General features: G+C 37.5%; 1 protein-coding gene across 1 annotated transcript; it reads right to left on the bottom strand.

The window, feature by feature from the left end:
• Positions 1–2270: 2270 nt before the first annotated feature.
• Positions 2271–2682, bottom strand: LOC120781112. The gene is made up of 2 exons (XM_040113251.1): positions 2548–2682; positions 2271–2492 (listed from the first exon to the last, which is right to left on the bottom strand). The coding sequence occupies exons 1-2, from the start codon at positions 2680–2682 to the stop codon at positions 2271–2273; spliced, it is 357 nt and encodes a 118-aa protein (XP_039969185.1).
• Positions 2683–14781: the final 12099 nt, after the last annotated feature.

Below are 14781 nucleotides of genomic sequence, written 5' to 3'. Positions count from 1 at the left end.
AGGTGAGTTCGCTACTTAAAGAAACAGTTCTCAATTAATAAATGTTTTCAATCATTTGTAATTGAAAATTAATTCGATTATGCATCAAACTACAAAACGTTTCATGAAATACATATATTTAAATTTCACATTTTCCTATCAGGAGAGTTAGGGATCTCTGCTTTTGGCGCTAACAGAGGAACGCAATTGAACGATGGTTGCTTGTGTATCGGAAATTATATAAAATCTATAGAAAAACACATATCCATACATAAAATAACTCATTTATTTCGTGAACACATACATACGTACAATATACACTACAGAATAATATCATTATGTTATTTACTGCTTATTCAGGGGTGTTGTGAAATCCAAAACAGAATTGCTTAGCTGTCAGAATTGCAAACCAATTCTGATTTAAAATGGTGGCACAGAATCTGATTGGATTTTCGTCTTTTCGAACATATGCAAAACCAATATTCGAATCAGCTGTTTACTTATGTGACAAATATTGTGAATGCAATTTGAATAAAATTTGAAATGAGTTCGGCAATATTAGCTTTCCTTTTATTAGAGGAAGAAAGAAATGAAAGAATTAAACGTAAAATATTAAGGGATATTAGTAACCCACTTGATACTCCAGGAGAATCGTAAGTAGAATTTATCTTGTATTTACTTGTGTGTTACTTTACGCGCTTACTTTACAGATTCATATCACATTATCGGCTGAATAAAGACGCATTTATTATGGTGTTAAATATAATAGAACCACATTTGCAGCCCACGACTATTCCACCGATAATTCAATTGACAGCAACACTGCGTTTTTTAGCAGAAGGGGCTTACCAACGGGGAGTAGGCCGTGATTCTTGTATCAGTTTGGCAAGAAGCACGGTGTCGCAGATTTTAACAAAAGTGATGTGCCTCTTAGAGAATTACTTTTGCGGTCAGTGGGTAAAACTTTCTATGGATGATAGCGAAAAATTGATTTCAAGAAATCACTTTTTTGGAAAGTACAAAATACCCGGAATAGTCGGTTGTATAGATGGAACACATAAGTATAAAAATAATAAAACCACCGGATAATGAGCATTTATATTTTAACAGAAAGGGATATTTTAGCATAAAAGCGATGATAGTAAGTATAAACAATAAATTAATATTCAAACATATTTGTAAACCTACTTGTATATGTATATGTATTTATTTTTTCAAAAGATTTGTGACAACGATATGCAAATACGTGCAGTTGATGCGCGGTATCCCGGTTCAAGTCATGATGCATTCATCTGGGGTATGAGTCACGCTAAACAATATTTCCGTACACAGTATGAGAGTGGGCAGCGTTCATTGAGGTTGCTGGGCGATTGCGGCTACGGAATTGAACCATTTTTGTTAACACCTTATAGAGATCCACAATTTAACTCAATGGAGTATAAGTTTAACATATCACATACGGCTGCACGAAATATTGTGGAAAGGACAATCGAGCCGTTTCCGATGTTTAATGTCCACATTACATTACCGCCCTGAAAAAGTGGTTAAAATTGTAAACGTCTGTTGTGCCTTACACAACATCTGCAGACGTTACAACACTGAATATAATCAGGAAGTAGTAATTTTTTCCACTCTGATAATGGTTCAATGCAGAGCGAAGGCCGGAGAATAAGAGACGAAATAGCAAATACTTTGTAACTCAATGGATTTATTTCTTAATTTTAAATATAACAGTCTTCATGACTAAACTAAAATCAGCCTTATAAATTCAGGTACTTTAAGTATATTTCACAACCAGGATCTTTAATTAAATAATATACTTAATAATTAATCTTTTTTTTCGTTATATTGTTTTTTGTGTTCAAACTTGAGAACTTCGAGATTTAGTTGTTCTTTTTTAATCTCATTTTTTTCCACAATAGCTTTAAGTAATTGAGTACTTATACTTACAAACTCATCTTTCAATTCAGTAATAGCTCTTCCAACAGTTTTATTATTACTCTCTATTGCTTTGTATATACGCCTCAAGCTGCTGGCATTTTTAGATTGCAGTTCTATTATTTGATCAAATTTTTTCAATATATCTCCATTTTTTTTATCTTCCTCATCCAAAAATCTTTTTAAGCGATCTGCTGTACTTTCTAATTTTTGCCTTCTAGGTACACTAGCATTTATTTCGTGTTGCCTTTGTGACGTGGAGGGTATATCGTCGGCATCTTTTTGTCTATTGGATGCATTATAACTCAAGTTTATATTTTGTTCCTCTGGCGATGAGGAAGACAAATCTACATTCACCCTGCAATTGGTATATTTAAATTCTCATTAACGGGTTGGGTGCCAAGAGAAACGCCTAATACGCCTTCTATAGTTTGCGAAATGCCACAAAGACGCACAATGGTTTCTTCGTTTGGAGTAAGCTGATATTTTGAAAATGGACCACCTCCTGTTGCTCGACTCTCAATTTTGTTGTGAGCTAATTTTCTTTTGATTTCGCTTTTCCACTCAGTTATAACCTATAGAAATAAGTTTAATTTAATTGCAGTTTAATTTTCACTGAAATTTACTTACCTTTTTCCACCCGTTTACGTGTTTGTGTGGAGGACCTGCAGCATTAAGGGATTCAGTTAATGCCTGCCATAACGAATCTATCGTCGGCTTATTACGTTTCGTAAATCCTCTTAAGATATCAGAATTTTTTTCCATAAATTCAACTATAATCGTATTTTGCGTTCTGTTCTTATGTTTTCCCCTACAAAAATAAAGTTAATTACTTCGTAACAATAAAATAAATAAATTTCTTAACTTACATTTTGTCAACCGTCTAACAACACACAGAAATATAAACTGAATATTCAATTCTGTTGGCGATTATCTTCTTGTTTTATTTCTGATAGCAAACCCGATAAAATTGGTTTCGATGACACCCAAAACCGATACAAATTCTGTTTCGAACATCAAACCAATAATATCTGAATTCATGACACCTACTACGTTTTTTGATCGGTTTCAATTCTGATTCCGACAACTATCAGACTCCACAACACCCCTGATTAAGTTACAAAGTTATATTAAACAAAACTGCCAAGTTTTCAATTCCGTGTAAACAAACCGAGCGCAACAGAAAAACTGAAATTATGAAATAAGCGTGCCAGTCAAGTGTCGTTGAATTGTTGTTACAGTAAACAAGTAAGGAAGGGCTAAGTTCGGGTGTCACCGAACATTTTTTACTCTAGCATGATAAAGTGATAATCGAGATTTCATTATCCGTTATTTACATATTTTTCAAATACCGTATTTGTGTAAAGTTTTATTCCGCTATCATCATTGGTTTCTAATGTATATATTATACAGAGAAGGCATCAGATGGAATTCAAAATAGCGTTATATTGGAAGAAGGCGTGGGTGTAAACCGATTTCACCCATATTTCGTACATGTCATCAGGGTGCTAAGAAAATATTATACACCGAATTTCATTGAAATCGGTCTAGTAGTTCCTGAGATATGGTTTTTGGTCCATAAGTGGGCGATGCCACGCCCATTTTAAATTTAAAAAAAAAGCCTGAGTGCAGCTTCCTTCTGCCATTTCTTCCGTAAAATTTAATGTTTCTGACGTTTTTTGTTAGTCGGTTAACGCACTTTTAGTGATTTTCAACATAACCTTTGTATGGAAGGTGGGCGTGGTTATTATCCGATTTCTTCCATTTTTGAACTGTATATGGAAATGCCTGAAGGAAACGACCCTAAAGAGTTTGGTTGACATAGCTATAGTAATTTCCGAGACATGCACAAAAAACTTAGTAGGAGGCGGGGCCACGCCCAATTTTCCAAAAATATTACGTCCAAATATACCCCTCCCTAATGCGATCCTTTGTGCCAAATTTCACTTTAATATCTTTATTTATGACTTAGTTATGACACTTATAGATTTTCGGTTTTCGCCATTTTGTGGGCGTGGCAGTGTGCCGATTTTGCCCATCATCGAACTTAACCTTCTTATGGAGCCAGGAAATACGTGTACGAAGTTTCATCATGATATCTCAATTTTCACTCAAGTTACAGCTTGCACGGACGGACGGACGGACAGACGGACGGACGGAGAGACATCCGGATTTCAACTCTACTCGTCACCCTGATCACTTTGGTATATATAACCCTATATCTGACTCTTTAGTTTTAGGACTTACAAACAACCGTTATGTGAACAAAAACTATAATATCTCGTTAGCAACATTGTTGCGAGAGTATAAAACAAATATTTGTGTATGTTGTTTTGCATACATATCTCGGAAACTACTAACTATGTCAACCAAACTCTATGGAGTCGTTTCCTTCAGGCATTTCTATATACGGTGCAAAAATGGAAGAAATCGGATAATAACCACGCCCACCTTCCATACAAAGGTTATGTTGAAAATCACTAAATGTGCGTTAACCGACTAACAAAAAACGTCAGAAACACCAAATTTTACGGAAGAAATGGCAGAAGGAAGCTGCATCCAGGCTTTTTTTTTTAAATTGAAAATGGGCGTGCCGTCGCCCACTTATTGACCAAAAACTATATCTCAGGAACTACTAGACCGATTTCAATGAAATTCGGTATATAATATTTTCTTAACACCCTGATGACATGTACGAAATATGGGTGAAATCGGTTCACAACCACGCCTTCTTCCAATATAACGCTATTTTGAATTCCATCTGATGCCTTCTCTGTATAATATATAGTACATTAGGAACCAATGATGATAGGGGAATAAAACTTTACACAAATGCGGTATTTGAGCTGAGGTATCCCTTGTGGAAAAATTGTCGTGATCGGACTATAACTTTTCAAGGTTCCTTATACCGAATCGTGAAAAAGAATACAGTGCCTAACCAAACCTAACCTAATTTTTCACCGAAAATATCAGCAAATCTCTCAGATGTTTTCATGTAATTCAGAGGGCATTATTTTTATATTCTCGCAATAAAGTTGCTAATAACGGTATCTCGATTATCACTTTATCATGCGAGAGTATAAAATGTTCGGTGACACCCGAACTTAGCCCTTCCTTACTTATATTAATGAAATTTAAATCGGCTTTAATCTGCAACCATAGTTATGACGATCGGGTGGTAGTATTACATCCCAATCTAATCGGCGAATCCAAATTTCTTGCATTAATATTTTGCCACGTATAATAACGGGGCTCAATAAACCGAGGATATCGAATATTTTGGAAATAATTGATAAAACCGACCGTTTTGTAACTGAAGGCATATCTGGTAATTCGTAGCGATAACAAAGGGTGTCAGCTAAAGGTTGTCATGACGTACTTAAAGCTTTGGTGATGTGTTCTTCAGTTGTTTTAATTACAACTTAATTATAAGATGTGTCAGATAATTGTGTAGAATTCGAGTCCCATTTAGTCAGAGAAAGACCATGAGAACGAAGAACTTCTATGATTTCAATTTTTAGTTTTTGTAAGTTGTCTATGCTATCTGCACCAGTTAATAAATCATCAACATAAAAACTTTCACGAATAGCAGACGATGCTAGAGGAAAGGCAGCTTTATTAACATCAGCAATATGAAATAAACTGCGAATAGCGGCTAATGCGTAGGGATACAAACGAAATGATAATAATGTGATAATTAGTTCTGGTTGAATTGTTGCTCCAACCATGAGTATTTCATTGCGCGCAGGGCGTCGAATCAATCCTAATCTTAGTCGTAGTACTTTGTGGACGGAATGCACAATGATGTGGAATTATATATTATATAGTGCGAGCTATTGAAATCAAAGTTTTTTACGGCAACCATGTGCCCGAGTTCAATATATTCTTTTATGAATTCCGCATACATGGTTTTTAGTAATTTATTGTTAGATAGACGTCGTCCAAGAGCAAGAAATCTCTTCCTGCCATTATGGAAAGAGTTGCCTAATATTGTCGGTGAAACTTTAAATGGTAACCGTACTTGTACACGTCCATCATTTTTCACTTGAACATTTTCAATGAAGTGTCTTTCGCATAAACGTTCTTCTTCGGACAATGTTGCTTCCTTTTCAGTGAAATTCTGCCTTCGTGAAGTCTCTCAAAAAATATTTTTGCATTGAGCAATAAATCTATATTTTGCGGTTTGTAGAAGTATGGATCCGCAAGCTGAAGATTTTCAGGAATATTTATAAAACTAATAGGAATTTCTGTTGTAATATTTTTAGTTATAACGAATTCCGACATACAAGTAAAATCTCCAATACGCGATTTGATTTTCGCATTTACTGCATACTTTGAATTAGAACGAATATCTGAAATACCTGAGATTTCCTGATATGAGAAAACCCTTTTAAGCTGCAATCGCTTCGCTGTTTCTTCGGTGATGAAATTTAATTCGGAACATGAATCCTATAATACGCGAGCTGCCTGCATAACTCCAAATTTATCGTGAATGTAAATTAAAGCTGTCGGTAATATCGCTCTTTTACGTGTGCATGCGATGAGTAAATCCGATGGATTAGTTGCTGACTGATGCGATGGATTCGACGAAGTAAATGACACAGATGTGTTGTCTTTCCCTTTAAGTTCTAATGTTTGTGCAAATGGATAATTTGTAGTTCTAACGGTGGCGAAATGAAGATGAGAGTGGTGCGATTGATGACATACACGGCGACGAGATTTTGATGGGCACTTAGATACGGAGTGTCCTTGCAATTGATGCAAGCTCCTGCTTGCTTCACCCTATCAATACGCATCTTAGCAGACAACTGTAGAAATGAAGGACAATTGTTTAGGCTATGCTCTTCATAATTGCAATGTATGCAAGTCGACATCGCATTACCGAATGAATTTGCATTTTTCTTACCGTGTAGCTTACAATCTCGCTGTGTTACCTTTGAGTTTTCACCATTTGAACAGGTTTCTAAATACTGACAGTGACGATTCAACCACTTGTAACAATCGTCCCACGATGGGAAGTAGTCAAACTTTTGCTTTTGATTGTCCGCTGATTTGAAATCGGAATCAATTTTGATTAAAACGATATGAATTAGCATTGAATTCATTATGTCGCGTTCTGAATACATCGAGAGTAACGAGCCTCGAAGCGCTGTAAAAGTGTCGAAAAGATTTCGTAGACTTGCTGCGTCAGTTTTTTTTTATAAGCGAAGTGTTAAAAAGCGATGTTATATGATCTCGAAAAATCAATACGTTATTGTCGTATCTTTCCTTGAGCCGCTGTATTGCCTTCGGGTAATTTTCTTTGGTAACCTGAAAGGGTTCGATCACGCTTAAGGCTGGTCCTGAAAGACAGTTTAAAAGATAATTAAATTTGTCCATCTTTGGCATTGTTGGATCATCATGCACCATATTACAAAAGGTTCGGAAAAAACGTTTAAATTCCGCATATATGCCGTCGAATTTAGGCAATTTGAGCGAAGGCAATCGATTATAGCCGAGTTAATAACAGCGCACCAGTCGTTTCTTCTATTCGCTACCTGGCGCCAATTGGATATTCCAAGCGAAGCCAGGTCCTTCTCCACTTGGTCCTTCCAACGGAGTGGAGGTCTTCCTCTTCCTCTACTTTCCCCGGCGGGTACTGCGTCGAATACTTTCAGAGCTGGAGTGTTTTCGTCCATCCGGACAACATGACCTAGCCAGCGTAGCTGCTGTCTTTTAATTCGCTGAACTATGTCAATGTCGTCGTATATCTCGTATAGCTCATCGTTCCATCGAATGCGATATTCGCCGTGACCATTGCGCAAAGGACCATAAATCTTTCGCAGAGCTTTTCTCACGAAAACTTGTAACGTCGACTTATCGGTTGCTGTCATCGTCCAAGCCTCTGCACCATATAGCAGCATAACTTTGTTGTATTAAATTTCACGAAAAATGGCAAATTTTCAATCATTGGTACAAGAAGAGGTCTTAAAAGTAGGATGAAGTCAAAGTTCGTTAAGTACCGTAAACTTTTTAACCATTTCATAAAAAAGGCCGCCGAATTATGCAAAATCTGTATATATGTTACATCCGTTAAAATTGCCACAATGGTCAAAATAGATTAAGACTACAAAGTTTGGTTCGTTGGTTAAAAAGGGAGGTGCAGGAGCGCAGACCGCAGGCGGCCACACTTAGGCCGGGTGGTTACCAAATTAAGTCTTATCCAGCAACTCAACGGCTTTGGTGAAAAACTGGTATTTTGTATTGCTTCAAACAACCCTTGAGGAGGTGAATGCTTTAAGGCAGATTTGGAGAATTGTATTTCCAGCTGCCCTCGCGCAGGGCTCTTCTGTCTTTTCATTTCTATTCCTATATGATTGAGCACCCAGATGTTATTAACCGAGTTACATACTGAGAGCGTAGTTATTACTGGCTTGCATAACCTAAGGCAGGGACTCTGCGTTGGTGCTACGGATAGCCTTAATTGTCACTTGGCTATAGAAAGTGTAAGAACGTGTCGTTTAGAGCAAATTGTGCTTAGAAACCCGTGTTCAAAGACTAAATTCTAGTCATATAAATGAAGCTGCTTTGAATAAAAACTTGTTTAAAATCATTTAAATGCGCCTGACACAAATAAAGCTTCATTTATAGGTATCATACAAGGTAACGCGCAACCCTTATAGTACGAATTTTAATTGGCGAATCGGTGCTGAAATTCAAAAACGTTTTAATCTGTAGTCTTGAAAAGTATATCACTTACGATTGGGATTGGCAGGGAATCATTTACTTTGAGACGCTTCTCGAAAGCTAAATTCTTAATTCCGAGCTGTATCGTTTAGAAGCTGCAAGCTTTGTCAAGAGGAGAGAATATATATTCCTGGGCAGCTTCAGGCAATACATATCGAGAGTGACTCCCCAGAAGTTTCCGGAGCTTGGTTCGATTTATCCAACCACCTCCCGTTACTGTATGTACTGTAAAACCTCATAAACTAAATAAATTCAAAAGGTTTTTCCTCCTTTGATACTCGTATAAACCTGTACTAAATATATACGAATACATATGTACGTACATAGGTCTTTGCATACACAAAAGGAAGGTTATTGGGTCTCGCTACTGTTTTGTACCCAACATTTAAATTAATAACGTGAAAACCGTAAACCAATGAAACGCCCGGCTCAATCCTCTGAACAAGTGAGTACACCAAAAGAAAACAAAATTGTTTACGCAGCAGTTAGAAGAACGCGCCAAAAAAGAGGTCTCCTCCAAGTCCCCAAACTACTTTACACAACTAATATTTTACTACAAACCAAATCCTTACACCCATATATACACATACACATACACATGTTTAACGCTGTAAGAACAAGAAAGCCGCCCAGCTACTCGCATGTAAGTTGAAAGCGGCAAGCTCTGAAGACTAACCAAGCCTACATACAACCCTACTTGGTTAGCTGAAAAAAAACGACTCCTAACTGTAAACTTACGTGAACCGCAACAGCTTCTTCATTTCAAATTGAAAGTTTCCTAACTTTATTGTTGATAATAATAAACTAATATTATTATCCTGCAACGCAACACCACTGAGTTGTTGTGTGACTTGTTTTATCGTTTTGTTGTGGTTGTTGCTTTTGTTTTATGGCAACCTTTAGTCTTTGGTTTTCCCTAAAGAACCCTTCATTGGACTTTCAAACAAAAAACAAAAACTAATACACTCATACATACACATACTTATTTGTTGCTTTGTTACGGAGACATGGTGAATATTTATAACAATTAACACATATTTTTAAGAATTTGGTACATCTAAGTAAAAAACACGAAGAAAAAGGAATAAAAAAAAACTTGTAAGTGCTTAATTTCCACCTAGTGGATTTGGTAGTTTACCAGGAAGACTTTCTTCGCTTTGAAATAAAGAAGTTTTTGGATGCGACTGGTAGATGTCGCCTCCAATAGAAGAAAGCGAACATATGTACATTACTAGAATATTAAATAAATAAAGAAGACAATATCAGTTATCTTCAATCAAAATAACTATCCCGTGGGCCACTACACTTGGTGGATATGCACAAATAACATAAAAAAGGTATGAATTTCCGAACATAATATACCCTTAAATAAAAATATGAGAACCAAAGGCAAACCAACAAAAGAACCGATATAAACTAAAACCATAGAAAAACGATGAGAAATTCTTCATTAAAAATCTGAGAACGAAAGGCAAACCAATACAAGGAGAGGGAGGAATTGATTCTATAAGAAGGTGTTGAGTAGAGAATCAAACAAACTGTGAAATTTTAATTGTTTCGACAGGCAGTCGACTGGTTTCGAGTCCCTTCTGCTTCTAAGACGACCGTGCTTAGATGATGATGATATCTTGAATATCACAGAGCTTAAAGGTCTTTAAATAGATGCAATATTTTGTTTGTAAAGTTTGGACAAAATAAAAGATGCGAATCAATGTATCGATAGCTTAAAGAGGTTCTTCTTCGTCTTTATTGGGACAGACACTGGTTACGAATCTGCTTGAGCACACACAAAAAATTTCATCAAAATCGGTTTAGTCGTTTAAGAGGAGTTTATAGAAATACACACACACACACAAGAAATATATATATATTAAGATATAAACCGTCAAGAAAGTATCGGGAATTTATAAATAAAACAAACATTGTTCAATCATCATCCAAATTTATTTTATCGTCTTCAAAGTAACATCCAGCGATGCACACGTGTGAAGAATAAGAAAAAGTCACTTGCTCAATGATATTTGTTGGGTGTTTGGCCAAATATTCATTCACAATGATGGCTTTGTTGGTGTGTTATCATAATGAAGAATCCAGGAATTGCTGGCCGACAAACTCAAACGTTTACGACGGATAGCGTTTCGTAAGCGCCTGATAACACAGATATAATATTCTTTGTTGACAGGCTGATCAGTTGGAACGTATTCATAGTGAACGACACCACGAATATTGAAGAAAACAATACCTTCACTTTCGATCGGCTTGGCGAGCCTTTGGGCCGCCATTCGGATGATTGCTGATTGGTAAGTGTGTTATATTCGTAGAACCATGTCTCGTCACCAGTAATTATGTGTTCCATGAAGATGGGATCTGCTCTCGATACCTCTTTTGAAGGAAATTCAGTTCTATCGGAAGGAGTCTTGCAACAATGTGTTGCATGCCCAATTTTTCATGCATAATCGTACGTTCGCTCTCGTGTGACATCTCCAATTTATGGGCAATCTTTCTCAAGCTAACATGCCTATTTTCGGCAACAATTTCCTTCACTTTTTCAACTCTATCATCGGTCACACTCGTTGAAGGCCGTCCAGAACGAGGCATGTCTTCGACGGTCTCCCGACCATCCTTGAATGCTCTGCACCACTCGTAAGTGCGCGTTTTTGAGAGAGCAGATTCACCGCTGGCGTATGCCGACTATATTGATATCATCGGCCTCAACACCCGCGCCGTTAGTTCTGCTTTCTCTAGGCTGGACAAGGAAGCACAGAAAATGGGTCTGGTAGTGAACGAGGGCAAAACGAAATATCTCCTGTGATCAAACAAACAGTCGTCGCACTCGCGACTTGGCTCTCACGTCACTGTTGACAGTCATAACTTTGAAGTTGTAGATAATTTCGTCTATTTAGGAACCAGCATTAACACCACTAATAATGTCAGCCTGGAAATCCAACGCAGGATTGCTCTTGCCAACAGGTGCTACTTCGGACTGAGTAGGCAATTGAAAAGTAAAGTCTTCTCTCGACGAACAAAAGCTAAACTCTATAAGTCGCTCATAATTCCCGTCCTGCTAAATGGTGCAGAGGCTTGGGCGATGGCAGCAACCGATGAGTCGACGTTACGAGTTTTTGAGAGAAAAATTCTGCGAAAGATTTATGGTCCTTTGCGCATTGGCCACGGCGAATATCGCATCCGATGGAACGATGAGCTGTACGAGGTATATGACGACATTGACATAGTTCAGCGAATTAAAAGACAGCGGCTACGCTGGCTAGGTCATGTTGTCCGGATGGATGAAAATACTCCAACTCTGAAAGTATTCGACGCAGTACCCGCCGGGGGAAGCAGAGGAAGAGGAAGACCTCCACTCCGTTGGAAGGACCAAGTGGAGAAGGACCTGGCTTCGCTTGGAATATCCAATTGGCGCCACGCAGCGAAAAGAAGAAACGACTGGTGCGCTGTTGTTAACTCGGCTATAATCGCGTAAGCGGTGTCTGCGCCAATTAAGAAGAAGAAGAAGATTCACCGAAAGCCTTCTGCAACATTTTCAATGTATCGGCACACGAAAATTCGTACGCAGCACAAATACGTTGATCAATATTCTCGGTAATTGTAAAATTCGCTACACTACTGAGGTTGACTGATATGAACAGCTATACATAGTTGAGTACCAGCACTGATTCTGCATTATGTCAGCAAAAATGCCTTTCATTCCAGCGGATTTAAATGGCTCGAAACCGTTTCTAACCCCGTAAGAGTGATGTGCTGGGGCATTTCGAGCTCCGCAGGCTTGTTCTCCGCGAATATTTATCGGTTTTGATAAGCTTTATTACCTTGGGGGGCCGATATCTAGAATAGCAGTTATGTACATATATATAGTATATTTAGAATTTACACAGTACAACAGCTAATCTGGGGGGTGAGAAATTCCAAGTCAGGGTCATGGTACTAGGTCAGTATAGTAAAACGCTTAAAGGGTTTGGCGTTCGTATGTGTCAGTTTTTTTTATGACCTTTTAAATTTTTTTCTTATCCTTTTTGCGGCTCCTTTATTCGCACATGCATAACAATTCAATGGATTGTGACCCTCGCCAGGATTAGTCCAAGTCATTGGGATACCGAATGGCATACTTTCACGTCTTCTATTTTTCCAATCCATTAGACGGTTGTAGCAGCTTTTACACACATTGAGGTATCCTTGCGAAATAAAATGGATCTTTGCCTAAGAAAAACTACTTGTAAGTTACGCTTATATGCAGCTGATAGCTCAGTTATCAGCATTATATATGTATAGTATATATTTTGAATGGTGTATATAGCTTCCGCACCTACAACGTTTATCGAAGATCGCTAGTAAAGTAAAGTAGTTTTAAATGTTCTTGTTGAATACTTTAAAAGTTCGCTGAAGCCTTCCGTAAGACTCCGTGGCGGGCTTCATGAGATTTGCACGTTTTTCAAAGACGCCATCTAGTCTGAATGAAATTCCGAAGAACTTACAGCTGTTTGCTTTCTAAAGGTTACATTGAGAGAATTTACAGCGCACAGACACTAGAAGCTCTTTGATGATGAATGGCTCGTGAACATGATACAAAACTCGGCAAAATGGACAATTTGGGCTTTCTGTGATGTACTGGTATGAGTAAAAAATAGTAAGACTTTTTTCACAACTTCAAAATTCTTCAATTATTCTTCAAAATCTATGTCGTCCTCATCAAAGTAATCTTCCTTTGCATCCATGCACTTGTGCCAACATTTTTTCCAATCCTCGAAACAGTTGTGAATGTCGAATTTCCGGCGAAAAATTCACGAAGAATCAATGCAGTATGCGAAGGTACATTATCATGGTTCAAAAAACCAGAGTTGCTGACCCATAATTCTGATTTCTTTTTACGAAAAGCTTAATATAACACTTCAGTAGTAATTCTTGGTGACAGTTTGGCCGGTCGGAGTGTACCACACCTCGCTAGTTGAAGAAAATTGTCAACATAACCTTGATTTTTGGCCAGCTTTGACGTGTTGTTTTTTGGATTCGGCCCACTTTTGCCACGATATTTGGCCGATTGATAGCCTGTTTCCGGGTCATAAGCATAGATCCAAGACTTGTCGCCAGTAATACTTGTAATACGTTTCATGAGATTCGGATAGTCGGAAACATTGTTTCACAGACGTTAATGTGACGCGGTTTTTCGAAAAAATATAGTGATTTTAGAACCAATAGTGCTTTCAATTTTCTTAGGCCGAAACTCCCTTTCTAATTATTTTGTACCAATTAAAAACACTTGCTCGCGACAAACAATTATAACCAAAGGCCTTTCCCAGCATTCTAAACGTTTCAGCACCATATATTTGGTATCCCACACAAAATTTAATGGAACTACTTTGTTGAGTAATTTCACTCAACGAAAAAATTGCCGAAGTGTGATTTGGCACAGACTTTGGACTTTTTGCTTCTTTCATTTCCGCAACTTTTGTAATGCAAACTCACTACACCTTAATGCGCTGCAAAGAACATCCTTCGGGTCAAATGTGCTCGTGATTACATAACAATTTGTCTTCCAAGAGCCGTTCGCACCATTGGAATGTCATTTTTAGTAAAAGCCAGTCATCTATCCACCTTCATCTCATCCGCATACTCATTTACGCAACTCATGAATTTCTTTTAAGTCAATTTAGATAAATTTTGCAAATAAATCTAGTATTTCTCTTACTCTTCCTACTTCCCTCTTAATTCTCCTTTTCTTCCACCTATTTTTATCAGCAGTCATTTTTCCCATTGCATCGGGTACATGGGCTGATAGTTGATGATAATAATAGATATGATTAAGAGAAAATAGTTTACTGATAATAAGATGAGAATAAATAACGGCGTTGTGGATCAAAGAATCGTGGACAAAGCTCAAAGCTTTGTGGCATTTATAATTCGAGATTTGAGTTTCAGAGAGTTTGGAACCGTCCGCAAGAAAATTGTAGGATTTAGTTAAATGAACTCGTCAGATCATTTTGTTAGCTTTGAGCTTCGGCGTTAGTTTGCTTGAATCCTAACACTATTCTGTTGTCTCCCCTCAAGCTTTTCCAAATTGTTTCAGAGAGTTTCGGAATCTTCCCCCAGCAAATTGCAGACTTTGGCTAAATGGACTTGTAAAAT

Source organism: Bactrocera tryoni, unplaced genomic scaffold (assembly GCF_016617805.1).
Source record: "Bactrocera tryoni isolate S06 unplaced genomic scaffold, CSIRO_BtryS06_freeze2 scaffold_296, whole genome shotgun sequence".
NCBI classification, from domain to species: domain Eukaryota; kingdom Metazoa; phylum Arthropoda; class Insecta; order Diptera; family Tephritidae; genus Bactrocera; species Bactrocera tryoni.
The sequence above is the reverse complement of the archived record's forward strand: the minus strand, read 5'-3'. Positions and strand labels throughout refer to the sequence as shown.

Coding starts and splice junctions, on each gene's coding strand:
- LOC120781112 (XM_040113251.1), bottom strand. CDS start 2,682: ATGGAAAAAAATTCTGATATCTTAAGAGGATTTACGAAACGTAATAAG. Junction 2,493..2,547: donor ACGTAAACGGGTGGAAAAAG/GTAAGTAAATTT, acceptor TTATTTCTATAG/GTTATAACTGAGTGGAAAAG.